The 19795-nt window shown below is 39.9% G+C and overlaps 1 protein-coding gene and 1 long non-coding RNA gene across 3 annotated transcripts in view; one reads left to right on the top strand and one right to left on the bottom strand.

Moving 5' to 3' along the window:
• The window catches only part of LOC136400491 (uncharacterized), a 353174-nt gene that overhangs the window by 32818 nt on the left and 300561 nt on the right, over nucleotides 1-19795 (bottom strand). The window lies entirely within an intron of this gene.
• Nucleotides 1-19795, top strand: part of GDAP2 (ganglioside induced differentiation associated protein 2) — an 82502-nt gene that overhangs the window by 700 nt on the left and 62007 nt on the right. For both annotated transcript variants that reach the window (XR_010750321.1, XM_066377277.1), the window contains exons 2-3: nucleotides 10912-11145; nucleotides 12713-12852. Coding sequence is in view for 1 of the 2 variants with exons in the window: in XM_066377277.1 (XP_066233374.1) it covers nucleotides 10979-11145; nucleotides 12713-12852 (307 nt within the window). In the remaining variant the exon portion in view is untranslated. The remainder of the gene's footprint in view (nucleotides 1-10911; nucleotides 11146-12712; nucleotides 12853-19795) is intronic.

The following is a 19795-nucleotide window of genomic DNA, read 5'->3' as shown; positions in this document are numbered from 1 at the left end:
GGTCTGTCACCAGGTGGAGATGAGCTTTTCTCTCTTGCAGTTCTGTCCGCTTTTATTCTTGGGCTGCACAAAAGTGTTCAGAAATGAGCCCTGGTGTCTGTAACTGTGGAAAATTAAAGCTAATTTATAAGCTATACAAAAGAAATAAGCCTCAGCTTTTTGTTACTGAACCAGATACCTGTGGTCAGTCTAGAAATTAGACTTTTACCTTATCTGATTTTCTTCAGACGTTTCTTGAATTTTTAATACATGTTCAGCTAGTCTTTCATGTTCAAGAAAATTACAATAGTAGAGAATGAATATGCAGCAGCATAAATGTTTTTAAACGATTACTGTGGGTTGAATGAATGTAAAGAAAGGAAATTGTGGCAACAGACTATTTCAAAAATTGGGGGGAGGGGCGGGCTGACCAGGCGGTGGCGCAGTGGATAGAACTTTGGACTGGGAAGCAGCGGACCCAGGTTCAAAACACCGAGGTTGCTGGTTGAGCACGGGCTCAGCTGGCTTGAGCCCAAGGCCGCTGACTTGAGCAAGGGATCATTTGCTCTGCTGTAGTTCCTTGATCCAGGCACGTATGAGAAAGCCATCAATGAACAACTAAATTGCTGCAACAAAGACTTGATGCTTTTCATCTCTCTCCCTTCCTGTCTGTCCCTATCTGTTCCTCTCTCTGTCTCTGTCGCAAAAGTTTGGGGGGAGGGGAAGGGAGTATTTCGGTATGAGTAGTTAATATCTCTTATAGGTGAGGTGATTATATTATTGTAATGAGAAAATGTCTGCCTGAGTAGAAAACCTAATAGTCTAGATCAGGGGTCCCCAAACTACGGCCTCCATGCGGCCCCTGAGGCCATTTATCCGGCTCCCGCCGCACTTCCGGAAGGGGCACCTCTTTCATTGGTGGGGAGTGAGAGGAGCATAGTTCCCATTGAAATACTGGTCAGTTTGTTGATTTAAATTTACTTGTTCTTTATTTTAAATATTGTATTTGTTCCCGTTTTGTTTTTTTACTTTAAAATAAGATATGTGCAGTGTGCATAGGGATTTGTTCATAGTTTTTTTTTATAGTACAGCTCTCCAACGGTCTGAGGGACAGTGAACTGGCTCTCTGTGTAAAAAGTTTGGGGACCCCTGGTCTAGACACTATCCAGAATGACACCCCTTGGATTATCTGATTCTAAGAGCTATTTTACAAGTGTAAATAACTAATAAAAAGCTGTTAACTAATGTCAGAATCTGACTCTAATTGCACTGAGTCAATTAGAGGCTCAGTGGAAATTTTACCACCTTGTGCATTCATATTGTTATTCTTGATCTATTAAATGCACTCAATTTTGGGATTCCCTTTATCTCCCATCTGTCTGGTTCTTTTGTGAGTTAAATAAAATAAAAAACACATTCATTTTTATGTTGGAATGAGTCATTTTACCTTTAAAAAAATTCTCTTAACCTATTAGTACAATATTATGGGACAGGACAACCCCAGGTGGAAAAAAGAATTTAATAAAAGTTGGTGTGAAGACAACTGTGATTGAATGCTAAGATTAGGCATTTTATAAAACTCCCAACACATACACTTTACAAGAGTGTCACCCTAATTTCTTATCTAAGTTTCAAATTGCTCACTGTATTAATACCTAGAATTGAAAATAGTAAAGTTCTTTTATTATGAATGTGGTAGTACTAACTCACAGTTACAGCATATTCTTTGGAGGCTCTTGAATTATGGTGTTAAATTTGACCTGGGTCAGGCCCTGGCCGGTTGGCTCAGCGGTAGAGCGTCGGCCTGGCGCGCGGGGGGACCCGGGTTCGATTCCCGGCCAGGGCACATAGGAGAAGCGCCCATTTGCTTCTCCACCCCCTCTCCTTCCTCTCTGTCTCTCTCTTCCCCTCCTGCAGCCAAGGCTCCATTGGAGCAAAGATGGCCCGGGCGCTGGGCACGGCTCCTTGGCCTCTGCCCCAGGCGCTAGAGTGGCTCTGGTCTCGGCAGAGCGACGCCCCCTGGTGGGCAGAGCGTCGCCCCTGGTGGGCGTGCTGGGTGGATCCCGGTCGGGCGCATGTGGGAGTCTGTCTGACTGTCTCTCCCCGTTTCCAGCTTCAGAAAAATACAAAAAATAAATAAATAAAAAATAAAAATAAATAAATAAATTTGACCTGGGTCATTGACATGGCTTAGAAATGTTTTCGTTATACTGTATTTATTGTTGACATATTTGACCACTTGTCTTTCCAGATAAGTAACTTTAAAAAAAGTAATTCTTTGTTTGCATAGAATGTCTTAAATATATTTGATGTTGGGAGACGTGAATTGTGCACAAATATTTAATGTACCTTCAAGTTTTAAATATTGAAATACAAAGACATAAAGAATAGTAAACTCGTAGTTTGTGCAAAGACCGAGAAATTCATCTGGTCACAAATGGAGGTCACAAGCAAGGACCAGCTTTCTTTGTAGTTTTTTGCAGGCCTGTCTAATCAATGTAAACATTTTGAAAAACAGATTTAAAGTTCTTGTTTTCCAGGAAAATGATACCATTTCCATTTTCTTTTTATCCAGACCACAATCAGGTTGTTTTGAGACTGTGCTCCAAGGTGTTCTGCCTGATTCTGTTCAGTCTTGCCCAATACAAATCTAATCTCTCTAGCCAGTCTAGTTATTCTTATAAAGCACTATTTAGAAGGACTCCTTGAATTAAAAGACAACAAGATTTTTTTTAAATGAGTACTTAAACAAAAAGATGGCAAGATTGAGATAAAAGACAACCAACAGTGTAATTAGAACTGTTCATATTCATTGTGGATTTGAATTATGAAGTATACAGAGTGGATTCTCTTTCGTCTTTAGGTTCTCATCCACAGACATACTGAAGATAACCTTTAAGATAGTTTGGCTAAGGGAATAGATACGAGTCATTCTGGAATCATCTGTTTGTTCCATGTAGTCTTTTTGATCCTGGGACTAAAATGTCTTGCTTCTGGAGACTTTTTTTTAAACTAAGTTTTAGTGTTTGCTTATGAACTAATTTAAGGTACAAAACTGGCCTGACCTCGGGTGGCACAGTGGATAAAGCGTCGACCTGGGAACACTGAGGTTGCCGGTTCAAAACCCTGTACTTGTCTGGTCAAGGCATATATGGGAGTTGATGCTTCCTGCTCCTCCTCTCTCTCTCTCTCTCTCTCTCTCTCTCTCTCTCTCTCTCTCCCTCCTCCCTCCCTTCCTCCTCTCTAAAATGAAGAAAAAAAATAAAAAAATACAGAACTGGTCAGTTGATTTTCAGTGGAGAGTCTTGCTCCTTTTTAATGTTCTTCAATATTCTGGCTATAGCTCTAGCTTATTTTAGTCTTCCCCTCCTCTATCCTACCCCCTTACCTGAGTCCTCTGTTTGCATTCTTTCCATCACTGGGATTCTTAGTCTGAGTCTGGGAACACTCTCACATTTATTTGTAAACCTGTGCTTGTATGAGCTCATAGACTCACATTTTGGGTGGTGAAAGGGTATTTATTGCTCATGTGATTTTCAAAGGGGTCTATGACTCTAAGAATATTAAACATTACTGTTCTTTAAGGATTATGAATCAGATTTTTCTGCCTAGTTTGGCTTTGGTGCTCCATTTGCTTTATTGCTGAGGTGTGTGTGTTGGGGAGTGAAAGATTTAAATTTCTCTTTGATGAGAAAAATAAATTTCTGTTTAAAGATGGAGCTGAAAAAGAATTCACCTTTTGCCTGACCTGTGGTGGCGCAGTGGATAACGCATCGACCTGGAAATGCTGAGGTCGCTGGTTCGAAACCCTGGGCTTGCCTGGTCAAGGCACATATGGGAGTTGATGCTTCCAGCTCCAACCCCCTTCTCTCTCTCTGTCTCTCTCTCTCCCCCTCTCTCTCTCCTCTCTAAAAAAAAAAATAAAGAAAAAAAATTAAAAAAAAAATTCACCTTTTGTTAAATGCCATGGCACTGCCCATATAATGCCATTAAACTCTGCCCCACAAAAACGTTTAACACCCAGTGTCATGTAAGGTCACAACAATTTTTAAGATCTAGGGAGAAGATCCTACAAACTATAGTGACAAGATGAGATTGGAGATAAAGGAGAACTCCTAATATGTACTGTCAAAGATGATAATAGTTACAGAAAGGGATGAATCAACAGTAAATGCAGATAAAACTTGGTTAGTTCTTGGATGGGACATTTAGGGAGTTGCTGACTTTGCAAGGGCAGTTTTAGCATTGCTGTAGAGGTGGAAGCAAAACTGTGGTAGGTTGATAAATGAAAGAAAAGAAAGTAGAGCTGCAAAACAGATTGCTCTTAAGAAGTTACATTTCTGAAGAAGTGGTGTAGGAAAAAGTTTTGATAATAGGCCAACTCAAGGGAAGGAGAGATTAGATGTTGTGAATGAGAATTGACCAGACTGCATTCTCTTAGAGAACTAGTAAAGTGAACAGTGAGTATAGTCTTCTATTGTTCTCTGTTCAGCTTGTGTAGTTCAAACCTGGATATATTTAGTGTGTGTGTGTGTGTGTGTGTGACGGAGACAGAGATAGGGACAGATACGTACAGACAGACAAGAAGGGAGAGAGATGAGAAGCATCAATTCTTTGTTGTGGCACCTTAGTTGTTCATTGATTGCTTTCTCATATGTACCTTGACTGGGGGGCTATAGCAGACCAAGTGACCTCTTGCTCAAGCCAGCGACCTTGGGCTCAAGCTGGTGAACCTTGCTCAAACCAGATGAGCCTGCGCTCAAGCTGGCGACCTCAGGGTCTTGAACCTGGGTCCTCCGTGTCCCAGTTTGACACTCTAACCACTGTTCCACCACTTGGTTAGGCCAAGTCTGGATATTTGTGAATAAGTCAACAGAACTTGTGGTGCCTCCAGTTTCAAAGACTGATTGGATATACTAAATATCAACTTCTGGATAAGTTTCTCTATTTCAAAATAATTTCAAAGGAGTTCTTAGTATCAAATAAAGATAATCTTCTCATGCAATTTTATCATGGTATTTTTTTTTATTTTTATTTTTGTATTTTTCTGAAGCTGGAAATGGGGAGAGACAGTCAGACAGACTCCCGCATGCGCCCGACCGGGATCCACCCTGCACGTCCACCAGGGGCGATGCTCTGCCCACCAGGGGGCGATGCTCTGCCCCTCCGGGGCGTCGCTCTGCTGCGACCAGAGCCACTCTAGCGCCTGGGGCAGAGGCCAAGGAGCCATCCCCAGCGCCCGGGCCATCTTTGCTCCAATGGAGCCTTGGCTGCGGGAGGGGAAGAGAGAGACAGAGTGGAAGGAGGGGGGGGAGTGGAGAAGCAAATGGGCGCTTCTTCTATGTGCCCTGGCCGGGAATCGAACCTGGGTCCCCCGCACGCCAGGCCAACGCTCTACCGCTGAGCCAACCGGCCAGGGCCTTATCATGGTATTGATAGAGTAGGCAGCTAGATATGAGCAAAGCAGGTACGGAATGTCACCAAGGGCAAAAAGTCCTAGTGGACAAGACTAGAGAAAACAACTATTATAAGCTAGGACTTTCCTCCCAGGGTGTCCTTTCTTCCCTGTGCATGTAGTTGGTTATACAGTTTAGACTCTCCTAAGAGAAGAAACAAGGGGCCCAGAGAATAAATAGCCTTATAGGACTCCCATACAAGCCCTTGTAAGACCACTCAATTAAGCACCAGGGCCTCAGGACAATGAGGTCCTGATCAGTATCAATAATTTTAGGAACAAAGCCTCAGATCTGTTGATCACAGAGACAGAGTTTTAGTCAAACTAGAGATAACATGTAGGCCTCAGTTGTGTTTCAGCTCCAGGCTGATCAATCAGTAGAGACCATGACCCTGAAAGGACACACCTGGAGAGCTGATGAATATTCTGTTGACCTCTGCAAGTATAGCTCTCATGAAGCACAAACGCTGGTTCAGTCCCCAGGCTGGGCACGTATAGGAACAGATGGATGTTCCTGTCTTTCTCTCTCTTCCTCTCTCTAAAATCAATAAAATAACCATTTAAAAAAATTAAAAAATATATTGTGTTGAGATCCTTCCCCTACCCTAAAATTCCTGCCTTTATAAAACATAAAAATCCTCAAGGCAAAAGAGACTCTCAATGGGCTCCCTCTCCCCTTCCCTCCCCCATCCCCATCCTCCTCCCCCTCTCCTCCCCTCCCCTCCCCCCATCCCCATTCTCCTCCCCCTCCTCTCCCCTCCCCTCCCCTCCCCTCTTGTTCTTTTCTTACTCATGTATGTTTTGCTTTCTCCTAAGCTTCAAGGGCCCTTTTTCTTTTTCCTCTATTAACTTATTTTCTGAGTCCTTGCAGCCAAGCTAGCTCCCTCCTGTTGCCTCTGTGAATTTCTGTCTTAAAACGGCTAGATAAACCTCTTTCCCTAGAATTCTTGGTTCTGAATTCTTTCTTAGCTGAATTCAAGGACCGAGGTCCAACTCTGCTGTTAACAATATAATCTATAAAATCTTTCTGAAATGGTTATATAAATGACCACATTTCTTACTACACAGAGCTCATATAGGAATTAGCATATGTGTCAGATCTGTGGTTTATTCCATTTGGTGTGCCATGTCATGAGCAAGAAACACCAAGGCATTAAGCACAGAAGGGCGTTTTTCTTTTTTTTTTTTTTTCACAGACAGAGAGTCAGAGAGAGGGATAGACAGGAACAGACAGACAGGAACGGAGAGATGAGAAGCATCAATCATTAGTTTTTCGTTTCGTGTTGCAACACCTTAGTTGTTCATTGATTGCTTTCCCATATGTGCCTTGACTGTGGGCCTTCAGCAGACCAAGTAACCCCTTGCTCGAGCCAGCGACCTGGGGTCCAAGCTGGTGAGTTTTTTGCTCTAACCAGATGAGCCTGCTCTCAAGCTGGCGACCTCGGGGGTCTTGAACCTGGGTCCTCCGCATCCCAGTCCAATGCTCTATTCACTGCACCACCGTCTGGTCAGACCGTTTTTCTTGACTTAACAACAAACATTAGAATCGTACAGAAAAATTTCTCAAGAAGTTCACATGCTAACTTTTATTCCCTGATCATCTTTGTATATTCAGTGTTCTGAGCAACCTCCAATTTACAAAACCCACTAATAAGTTCTTAGATCTATTACTCAACCTTTCAATAGCATTTAACCCTAGCCAATCCTTCCTGTTATTTCTGGAATTACTTTCTTCATTTGGCTTTTAGGCTCCCATACTTTTCTGGTGTCTCTTCCATTCTCACCTGTTCTTCTATATCTCATTTTTTGACTTGTCCTCTTTCCAACCTATAAATTCTGCCTTAGGACTCAATTGTTGGTTCTCTTATCTCTGTTTGCATTTTCTCTCGGTGATCTTGTCCAGTTCCCATAGCTTTAAATACTATCTATATGCTGAGAGTCCCAAATTTATCTTTAGCTGGACTTCTTTGAGCTCTTGCCTCATATAATCAGTTGCATGTTTGACATAAATACTTGACCATATAATAGTCATCTCTTAACACTTAACACATGCAGAAAACATACAGGAGTATCTCTTTTCCCCATAACCTTCTTCAGTCTTCCCCCTTATCTGTAAATATCATCATCTACTTAGTTGCTCATGCAAGAAATCTAGGAGTTATATTTGATTCTGTTTATTTCCCTCACGTTTCATATTCATTTAGCAAATCTTGTTGAGTCTATCCTTAGAATCTATTCCAAATCATACCATTTCTCACCACCTACCTCACCATCTCACCTAGATTACTGCAATTGTTTTCTACTAGTCTCTGATTTTACTCTTGGGCCCCACTCAATTTCACAGAGGCTAGGTACTCTTTCAGTGTAATTTATAAAGTCATTCTCTGTATTGGCATACAAATGATATCTGGCCTTTCGCTCTTTCACCAATCTTCTCACCTACTCATGTAGCTCATTTTCCTCTAGCCAAACCAAGCTCTTTGCTTAATAGATCAAGCTCCTTCCTGCCCTTGCACTTGCTGTTTCCTCTTCCTGAAACACCCTCCAGAGCTTCACATGGTTTGCTGTCTTGTTTAATTTAGGTCTCTAGTCAGATTATCACCTTTTCTCTCCTGATACTCGTTTTCTCCAGTCATTCTGTGAGATACCTGCTTGCTTGTTTACTGTTTGTCATCTCTTCTCCAGGAAGTATAAGCTCTGTAAGGGCAGATATGTACCTGCTCTGCCTACTCACTAGTGCAGTGGTTCTCAAACTTTCTGAAGTCGGGGCACATTTAAAATCCTACAAATAATTGTAGGCGCACTATATACAAATTTCTGAGAAATATGTTATAATAATTAAGTCAAATATTAAAAAAATATAAAGTCCAAGCGTGCTTTTAAGGTAATTAAAGGAAATAAATACAACAAAATTAAATTTATTCTGACATTAAAAAACATTTTTGTTATATTTTTTGAGTTATGCTTTTTAGAATTTGTAAAAAAGAGGGGTTAAAAAATAAAAAAATGACAAAAAAAGTTATCTTTTTATATATATAGATACATTCTTAGTAAGATTTAGTAAATTCGGCAGGTCCCAGCGCAAATGTGTTAAGTTTTTTCATTCTTGTGTTTATGAAAAGCATGAGCCTGATATGTCCTAGCGATTTCTTCACTATTTGGGCATATATTTAAAAGGCAAACTCTCATTTCCTTGTCAATACATTGTGTTGTAGTAATATAAGGTTATAGTAATTAAATATATAGAAATATAAAAATATGGAAGATATATAAAAGTAATTAAAATAATATTAAAAATAGTTATTAAGATTAAATAAAGTTAGGCCATTTGGATAGGAATTAATATAGTGGCTTGGTACCATAATTCTGTAATGTGATAAACAGACTGACTTACAAGCAGAGCCCAGTTTGTATGTGTGTGAAGTTATACATAGATAAGAAGTGACTTGGTGTTATTTACATTAATGTACATTAAGAGAACATCTTAAAAATGTTTTTTTATTTTTATTTTTTTTATTATTATTTTTTAATGGGGTGACATCAGTAAATCAAGATACATATATTCAAAGATAACATGTTTACATCAAAACATTTTTAAGCATTTTGCAAAATGCTTAAAAATGTTTTGATGTAAACATTTCAGTAGATTGACATAGAGGGGATTCCCTGTGAGGAACTCCCAAAAAAGGTTGTTTGAGGTGATAATCCTACAGATTGACACCTGTTAGAAGGTGTTGGCCAAGAAAGGTACTAAAGCTGTGGGCCCCCCCCCCCCCGTGCTGCAGTAGTCGCTCAGACTCCAATGTTGATGTGGACTGTCTCCACACAGCTCTGAGCTCTGACCAAAGCCAGTCGAGAGGAGCACGCCAACGGGGCCCCCTTAAGCTGTACCCAGGCACGCCAAAAGGATTTGTGAGTAATAAATTGCCTGTGTGATTATTGCAACTAATTTTTGTGTCGGTCGTGTCTTTCCTCCGGTGGCAGTTAACAGTAGCATCCTCATAGCTGCCTCAAGAGTAGTCTCAAAGAGGCTGCCAGCCCTGTTGATAAACAGGTGTGTCCCACTGCACGGGGAAGTCGAATCAGGGACACCTGATTGACGAGGAGCTTGGGCTCTACTGGGACACGTTGAAGAATTCCTCTCTTTTTACTCTTAATTTTATTGAGGGTAGAAAATCCTAATTCACATAAATAGGATGTTGAAAATTGTAGTAAAATGTTTAAAGTTTTTTTAGATATTGCCACATATTCTTCCTTTATAGAAATCCAAAAGGCTTCAAGAGACAATTCCTTATGTTTAATCATCAATCCAAAACCCCTATCATACATATCATCTTAACTTTACACCAAACAAAGGATAGAAAAAACTTGCCTCCAGTCTTTCTGGGGAATATGGGGGGTAGTGTAAACAATCCAGCACCACAGCTTAACAGCCTTTTGCAACCTAATCAGGCAAGTGAGGTAGGGGGTTGGGCAGACTGTCAGCTTACATCCAATTCCCCATCCTCTGTCCCCCAAAAATCTAAACTCCAAAAACCCTGTTGGTTTTTTGTTCCCCAACAGGCACATATTTCTCTGGAATACCAAAAGGTGCACCTGCAAATCTTCTAGGGCTCACCAGTGTGCCCTGGCACACACTTTGAGAACCACTGCACTAGTGTATCCCCAGTGCCTAGAACAATACCTGACACATAAAAGATGCTTATTTACAAAGATTTATTGAATGAATTTATCTGCCATTTTACTGAAACAGTTCTCTGACTTATTGGCAAATTAAGTATCCTTTTCTCGTGTTAAATTTCCCATGACCTCTCTGTAGTGTTGACACTGTGTGTCTTCCTATCACTAGTCTCTTCTGATTTCTACGTTTCTGTACAATTAACCCACTACCACATCAGTGTCTTATGTACCATATCCTATAAATTGTCAAATCCTGTTCATTCTTTCTTTGTATATTGCCTCTTGGATCCATGCTGTCTCCATCTCCTCTACTTAGTTCAAAGCTTTATTATCTCTTGCTACTTGATTGAAGTAACCTCTCTGCTTCTCATTTTGTCTTAATATATCCTCCATGTTATCATTAGACTGAACTCCTTAAGTTGTACATATTACTTATCTTTATATCTCTTGCAGAACCTAGCACTTTCCCCTTTAATAGCACACACTCAGTGAGTGTTGAGTGACTAGTCCTGTGTTTCTGGAAAGGAGAACTGGTGGCTCTTGTGATTATTTTAATGTCTGCAATTCTCTGAAAAGAATTTGTGCTTAAATAATCCCTCTTTCTTCCTCTTTTAGAAAAGCTGGAAAAAATTAGAAAGGAAAATTTAGTAATTCTTTGTTTTATATTGATTTTTATGGATTATTTAAGTAACACAATGTACTTTTAGAGCACTTAACAGAGTTTTGTTGTTTGCCGTAGTAGAAGTAGAGTAGTATCAGTGCTTCTCAGTTAAAACAGTTGTTTCTTTTCTCTTCAGCTAACGTATCCAGTGAATATTGAATTGCTGAGGGATTTGGGAAAAGACAAGCGGAAGTTCCCGTCACATGGATCCCTTGGGTGCACCTTCCCAGTTTGTGGACGTGGATACACTGCCAACCTGGAGCGACTCCTGTGAAGATGAATTAAATGCTTCTGATTGTGCAGCTGAAACAGACACCATTAGATCACCTTTTCTTTATAACAAGAAGATCAATGGAAAAGTGATTCTTTGGTAATTTTTTGATTAAATCATATTATGATATGATAGTACATTCTCAGAACTTCTTCCTAATTTCTTTTTCTCAGAATTTCTTTTAAACTTTTTTTTGTAAGCCCTAACATTGTTGAATATTGCTTTGCATAGACATTTGTGGCTCTATTGAGTTATAACTGACATACAATAAACTGTACATATTTAAAGTATACAATTTGGTAAATTGTGACATGTATATATACCCATGAACTCATCATCTCAGTCAAGATAGTGAATATATTTATCACCACCAAAATATTTTTGTGTCTCACCTGACCAGGTGGTGGCGCAGTGGATAGAGTGTCGGACTGGGATGTGGAGGACCCAGGTTCGAGACTCCGAGGTCATCAGCCTGAGTGCGGGCTCATCTGGTTTGAGCAAAGCTCACCAGCTTGCGCCCAAGGTCACTGGTTCGAGCAAGGGGTCACTTGGTCTTCTTTAGCCCCCTCCCCCTCCAGTCAAGGCACATATGAGAAAGCAATCGATGAACAACTAAGGAGCCACAACAAAGAATTGATGTTTCTCATCTCCCTTCCTTCCTGTCTGTCTGTCTGTCCCTCTCTCTGACTCTCTGTCTCTGCCACACACAAAAAAAAAGTGTGTGTGTGTGTGTGTGTCACCCTTGGTAATTCCTCCCTCCTATCCTTCCCTGCCTCTACATCCTCAAACAACCATTGATTCTTCAGTCACTATAGATTAGTTTGCATTTTCTAGAGTTTAAATAAAAGAGAATCATGAACTCTTTTTTCAGTCTGACCCCAGCATAATTATTTGAAAGTTCAACTTTGTTGTTGAATGTATTAGTATTAATACTTTAGTTTTTATAAAAAGCTTTATTGGGATACAATTCACCAATTATATTGTATGAATTAGTATATCACAAAGTTGTGTAGCCATCACCACAATCATTTTTAGAGCATAGTCATCAACTCAAAGTTCTGTACACATTAGCAGTCACTGCCCATCTCCCTCACCCCCTTGTACATGCATAATCTCTCAACTCTAGCCAGCCACTAAGCTACTTTCTTGCTATGCCGATTTATCTGTTCTGGACATTTAATATAAATTTAATCCATCATGACTTAGTGTAATGTTTAGATTCATCCATATTGTAATATGAATCAGTACTTCATTCCTCTTCATGGCCAAATAATATTCCATTGTATGGATATACCACATTTAGTTTGTCAGTTCTTTAGTTGATGGACATTTGCGTTGTGTACACTTTTTGGCTATCATGAGTAATGCTGTTGTGTCTGAACTCTTCAGACCAACCACTGCTGGCATTATGAGCATATGAAGGAAGCAAAAGAGTAACATGGTTTTGTTTGTTTCAGGGTCATAGTAATTGTATTAAAGATCTATCTGGGATGCCAGATTAATCTTTCTGAGTTAGGAACTACTTTTCTGCTATTGCTTAAGCTTGTCAGCTAGCAAAACCAATATCATGAAGGGAATGAGGGTAGAATGTTTTGAAAGAAGGAGAAACTAGCTTTCTTATCTCTCTAGTCTTCCCACACTTGTTCTCTATTTATCATTTCCTTAGGAAAGGCGATGTGGCGTTACTGAACTGCACAGCCATTGTGAATACCAGCAATGAAAATCTCACAGACAAGAACCCTGTGTCAGAAAGGATCTTCATGCTTGCAGGGCCAGATTTGAAGGAGGAACTCCAAAAACTTAAAGGTGAATGAATTTTCTTAGGTGTTTATTGCTCAGGAAACATTTGTTTTGATAGTTGAAGAACTTATTTTTCATTTTATGTGAGAAAATTATGTAGATGTTTTGCTGCTATTGTTAAAACTAAATAAAAACAGCTTTTGAAAGCTCCACAGTGTGTTAGAAGCTGAACATTGAGACTTTACTCTCAGTAAAACTTCTCTGCCATGTTCTTGAATTTTGAATTTTTAAAAATGATTTTAGAGAGAGGAAGGGAGGGGGAATGGAGGGAGAGACAGAGAGGGAGAGAGAGAGAGAGAGAGACATCAATTTGTTGTTCCACTTACAAATGCATTCATTGGTTGATTCTTGTTATGTGCCCAACTGGGGATTGACCCTGCAACCTGGATATATCAGGATGATGTGCTAAACAAGTGAGCTCTCTGGCGAGGGCATGAAGATAGATTGTTAATGATGCACTGATGGGCTGGATTGTTCATCCTGTCCCTTTTTTCATCTTTAATACCAATTTTATAAATGATTATAAAGTATGACTTACCAAACTTGTAGATGATAGAAAGTTCAGAGGAATAACAGGAAACATTGAGTGGTAGACTAAAGGTTTTTAAATACCTGAATCGTTTGAAAGTAAGAGCCAAAAAATGATAAAATTGACAGGGATGAATAAAAAAACCTTCATTAAGTTTAAAACATTACCCAAATCAGAATAGAGCAGTCCAGTTTGCCAGCCTTTCTTATATAAAAAAGTATTTGCTGTCTCAGTAAAATGGCATCCACTCCCTCTTTCATCCAAACAACCTTTGGGTTAACACTGCCCTCTCCCTATTCCCTCATAAAGTCTGTCGTCAGGCTCTAAATATGTCTGAGTCTCTGCACCACCACTTCCTCCAGCCTCGCTTGTGCTGCCATTGTCCCCTGCCTGGACCACAGCCATCGCCTCCCTCTCCACTGGTCTCCTTGTGTCCATTCTTTTATTGTCTATTTTCCACACAAGTAAGCATTTGCCTTTTAAATCATAAATCCTTTTTTATTGCTCCCCTGTTTTAATCATGTAGTGGCTCCATTACATTTAAAATAAAATCCAGACTTCTTAGACTGGTCTCCAAGGACTTGTAAGATCTCATTCCCTTTCCTCCAGGCTCATCCCATGTCTCCGTGTCCCCTCTCACCATACTTGAACCAGACTGATCTCTTGTTGCCTTGTCATCCAAGCTACTTATCTGTTTTTCCTGTGCTATTTCCCTTTCTGTCAGTTTTCAACTCTTAAGTCTTTGCTTTCATCTCTTCCTCACAGCATTGCTTCCTTCTTTCTAGACTTGATCAGTCTCCCAGTGGGATATGCTCCCACCTGTATTGCTTTACTTTTGTCCTCTCATTACAATTGTAATGGTAAATTCTTTACATAATGACTATGTCTCTATTAAAAGTTGAACTCCATGAGGGCAGGCATGTTTAAGTAGCTGAGGAATAAATGGAAATTCCCTGGACTTTTAACTGACTATACTCAGAGGTAATAGTATTTTAGTTCTACTGGAAATGCTAATAATGTGAGACTACATTGTTAGAAATACAGTATCAAAATTGAAGGGAACTTGTTATCTTAAAATACACTGTTATATTTATAAGATGTTGTATATGAGCTTTATGGTAACCACAAAGAAATAAAACCGATAGTAGATACACAAAAGATAAAAAGACAGGAATTAAAGCATTAATTAGCTTTTAAAAAATTGCAAAGTAAGACAGCAGGAGAGAAACAAAGGAACTAATAAAAAAACCACTCAGAAAACAATGAACAAAATTGCAACAGAAGTCCTTACTTATCAGTAATTACTTTAAATGTAAAAAGGTTAAACAAAAAGCAGAGTAGCTAAAAGATAAAAAAATAAGATCCAACAATGTATAACTCACTTTAGCTTTACTGCCACATAGACTGAAAGCGAAGGGATGGAAAAAGATATCCTATGCAAATGAAACCAAAAGAGAGCAGGAGTGGCTGTGCTTATAGCAGATAAAATAGACTTTAGTCAAAATTGGTCACAAGGCACAGAGAAGGTCACTCTGTAGTGAAAAGGGTTTCGATTCATCAGCAGGATTTAACAACTGTAAATATGTTTGCACTCAACATGGGAGCACCTGAATAAGGCAGATACTAAAAGAACTGAATGGAGAAATAGACAGAATACAATAATATTCTGATACCTCATTTTCAATATTGGCTAGATCATCCAGTCAGAAAATTAATAAGGAAACAACAGGCTTGAATAACCCTATAGACCAGTGGTCCCCAACCTTTTTTGGGCCACGGACCGGTTTAATGTCAGAAAATATTTTCATGGACTGGCCTTTATGGTGGGACGGATAAATGTATCACGTGATCGAGACAAGCATCAAGAGTGAGTCTTAGGCCCTGGCTGGTTGGCTCAGTGGTAGAGCGTCAGCCTGGCGTGCAGAAGTCCCGGGTTCGATTCCTGGCCAGAGCACACAGGAGAAGCGCCCATCTGCTTCTCCACCCCTCCCCCTCTCCTTCCTCTCTGTCTCTCTCTTCCCCTCCCGCAACGAGGCTCCATTGGAGCAAAGATGGCCCGGGTGCTGGGGATGGCTCCTTGGCCTCTGCCCCAGGCGCTAGAGTGGCTCTGGTCGCAACAGAGCGACGGCCCGGAGGGGCAGAGCATCGTCCCCTGGTGGGCAGAGCGTCGCCCCCTGGTGGGCGTGCTGGGTGGATCCCGGTCGGGCGCATGCGGGAGTCTGTCTGACTGTCTCTCTCCGTTTCCAGCTTCAGAAAAAATACAAAAAAAAAAAAAAAGAGTGAGTCTTAGATGGATGCAACAGAGAGAATCTGGTCATTTTTTAAAAATAAAACATCATTCAGACTTAAATATAAATAAAACGGAAATAATGTAAGTTATTTATTCTTTCTCTGCAAACTGGTACCAAATGGCCCACAGACCGGTACCAGTCTGTGGCCCGGGGTTTGGGGACCACTGCTATAGACCACATAGACATCCAATAGCACCAGAATACACATTCTTCTCAAGTACACATGGAACATTCTTCAGGATAGATCACATATTGGGCCACAAACTAAGCCTTATTAAATTTATGTCTTTTTAGACCACAGTGGTGTGAAGATAGAAATCAATGGCAGGAGGAAAATGAAAAAAATTTACAAATACATGGTAATTAGGCAACACACTTCTAAACAATCAGTGGGTCAAAGAAGAAAGCAAAAGGAAAATCAGAAAGGCTTGAGACAATTGCAAATGAAAATACAATGCACCAAAACTGGGATGCAACAAAAGCCATGCTAGGAGAGAAAGTTAGAGCAGCAAGTGCCTACATTGAAAGAAAAGAACAATCTCAAACAGCCTAACTTTAAACCTCTAGGAATTAGAAAAAGAACAGTCTGTGCCCAAACTTAGCTGAGGGGAGAAAATAATAAAAGAATAATTAATAATAATTACTTCAGAATAGATTTAACCAAGGAAGTGTAAGATACGAACACTGAAAACTATGAAACATGGATGAAAGAAATTGATGAAGACATAAATAAATGGAAAGACATCCTATTTTTATTAATTGGAGAATTGATATTGTTATAATGTCCATATTACCCCAAATCATCGGTAGATTCAGTCAATTGCAAGCAAAATTCCAGTGGCACTTTTCACAAAAATAGAAAAAAAAAATCACAAAATTTGTATGGAGCCACAGAAGACCCTGAGTGGCCAAAGCAGTCTTCAGAAAGAATAGTGAAGCTGGAGACATCACACTTTCTTGTTTCAAACTATTCTGCAAAGCCATAGTAATTAAAACAGTACAGTACTGACATTAAACAGACGCATAGACCAATAGAATAGAATCAAGAGCCCAGAAATAAACCCCTGCATATGCAGTCAACTAATTTTTGACAAGGGAGCCAAGAATAATCAACAGGAAAGAATAGTCTTTTCCATAAATGGTGTTGGGAAAACTGGATAACAACATGTATGTGTGTAAGCACATATGTGTGTACCCATTATATATTGTAAAATACACATGCAATATTATTCAGCCATAAAAATAGGAAAATCCTACCATTTGCAACAACATGTCTGGACCTTGATGGTATTATGCTAAGTGAAATAAGTCTGACAGAGAAAGACAAATATATTATGATCTCATGTATATGGGGAATATATAAACTGAATTCATAGAAACAGTAAAATGGTGGTTGTTGGGAGATGGGGGTGGAAAATGAGGTGTTGCTCAAGTGAACAGACGTCCAGCTATAACATGACTAAGTTCTGAGTATGTAACGTACAGTATGGTGACTATAATTAACAGTTATAAATGTTATATACTTAGAAGCTACTAGGAAAGTAGATCTTAAATGTTCTTACTATTAAGTAAAAATAGTTACTTGAGGTGATAGATATGTTAAATAATCTTACTGCAATTATTTCACATTGTGTGCATATATCAAATCATCATATTGTAGACCTTAAACTTAGGCAATGTTTATATGTCAATTATCCTTAATAAGGCTGGGAGGGAAAAAGAAGTACAGCATCACAGTCAAGAGAGGCTGTTTTATTCTGTCCTGGTAGGACCTTATGGTGTGACTGTTCGTCTTATTTTATTAGCACTTTTTAAGAGTGATAAACTGAGGTACACCTGAAAGAAAATGCTTCACATGGTAGACATTGTGCAAAACATATTATTTGAAGAAATAGTTTAAAGAGCTAGAGTTAGCATAGAGAAGAGAAGATTTGAGAGCAATATGATAGTTTTTCTCAAATATTTGGGAAAGTTTTATATTGAGAAAAAAAGGAGGTAATTTTGTTGTGATTCTAGAATTCTTGGTAGGGATATACATGACAATTCAGTCAGAGAAACTTTTCTAAGAAATACACTGCTCACAAAAATTAGGGGGTATTTTAAACTGAATATGAAGCGATAAAAAAGGCATTTTTTTTTATTTTTATTAAACAACATCAGAAAAGCAAATGACAAATCAAAGAAAGTTGTTTGATTATGCAAATGAGATCCAAAACCAACTTTTATTGCATTGGTGAAAATGCACTATACAAAAGGCTGAAAGTACTGAAGTATCTGCATGTTTCCTGATCTTGAAAGTGCACGTCCTACAATTTCCCAGCCCTTGCAATGCCCCTGCAACACGATTTGCTTGAAAGCGAAGACTGGAGAGCCATGGGATGTCTTGAAGCTGGCAAAACACAGACGAGAGTGACAACAGCACCTGGAACATCCCAAAGCGTGATTAGCAGACTGTGGAATCACTTTCAAGAGACTGGCACAGTACGAAGAAGATGAAGGCAGAGTGGGGACAGTTTCTTGCTGCCACTAGACGACGGATATGCACCCATACCATATGAAATCAGTTCCATCATGTTGGACTGCATGCCTGGCAATCAGTGGTATGCATTCCATTAATCAGTTGAACACCATAGAACCCATAGAGGGTGGGCTGATGAGCATTGTCATTGGACCAGTGATGAATGTTCAACTGTCTTCTTCTCTGATGAGTCACGGTTCAGTCTGCAGTCTGACAATCACCACGTCTTGATCTGGCGTGATTGAGGAACATGGGAGAATCCACATTTCATTTGAGAAAGGGACTCCTTCGGTGATGGTGGAATCATGGTGTGGACTGGCATCAGCATTGGTGGTTGTACCAACTTCCATGTCATCAGAAACAGATCTCTGACTACTGTCAGATATTGAGATGAGGTCCTGCACCCTATAGTGGAACCCTAGGCTGGAGCAGTTGGAAACAACTTCCTTTTCATGGACAATAATGCAAGTCCCCACCGTGTGCATCTCGTTAACAACATGCTTCAGAGGCAGTAATCAAACGCATGGACTGGCCTTCATGTTCTCCTACCTGAATCCCATTGAACATGCTTGGGATGTACTGGGAAGACGTCTGGCAAACCGTCCAATGCCTCCGACCACACTTCTTGACCTGGAGGTTGCCCTGGAGCAAGAGTGGCAGAGGATCCCACAAGAACTGCTGGACAGTCTGATCCTGTCCTGCCCCATCGCTGTCAGTGTGTTTTGGCAGTCTGGGGTGACCATACACCCTACTGAACAGACAATGTGTGGCACTCTCGTCCAGTTTGACATGCTTCTGTTCACCCCCACCAATGTCACTAGCTTAATCATGATAATTGAGTTTGCATCTCTTTGCATAATAGAACAACTTTCTTGGACTTGTTTGCTTTTCTGATGTTCTTGTTTAATAAAAAAGTCAAATCCTTTTTTTTAATCACTTCATAGTCATTTTGAAATATCCTCTAATTTTTTGTGAACAGTATAGATCTGTCTAAAAACTGAATGGACAGATTTGTTTATTGTACACAAAGTTTTTTTTGTGTCTGACAGAGACAGGGACAGATAGGGAGAGACAGACAAGAAGGGAGAGAGATGAGAAGTATCAGTTCTTTGTTGCAGCACCTTAGTTGTTCATTGATTGATTTCTCATATGTGCCTTGGCTGGGAGGTTACAGCAGACTGAGTGACCCCTTGCTCAAGCCAGTGACCTTGGGCTCAAGTTGGTGAGCCTTGCTCAAACCAGATGAGCCAGTGCTCAAGCCTGCGACCTTGTGGTTTCGAAGGTGGGTCCTCTGTGTTCCAGTCCAACGTTCTATCACTGCGCCACTGCCTGGTCAGGCCACAAAGGTTTTTTTTGAGAAAATCAATCTCACATTTGCTCTTTGAATTTAGGAATTTTGTGAAATGAGCTCTGTGGGGTTTGTTATTTTGGTAAATAAACAAGGCATAGTAAGAGACAGCTAGATTGACATAATGGTCGGCTTGAAAAAAATCCAGCATTCTCCTTTTTATGACCCTGACTTGTTGAATGAACTAAGCCAAGGTGTTTTCTAAGAGGTCTCATTTTCTGGATTTCTCTGATTCACCAGGAGTGCCATTTAGTTTTGCTGCT

Source organism: Saccopteryx leptura, chromosome 3 (assembly GCF_036850995.1).
Source record: "Saccopteryx leptura isolate mSacLep1 chromosome 3, mSacLep1_pri_phased_curated, whole genome shotgun sequence".
In the NCBI taxonomy this organism is placed as follows: Eukaryota; Metazoa; Chordata; class Mammalia; order Chiroptera; family Emballonuridae; genus Saccopteryx; species Saccopteryx leptura.
Note: the sequence above shows the minus strand (reverse complement) of the source record. Positions and strands in the feature narration are given on the sequence as shown.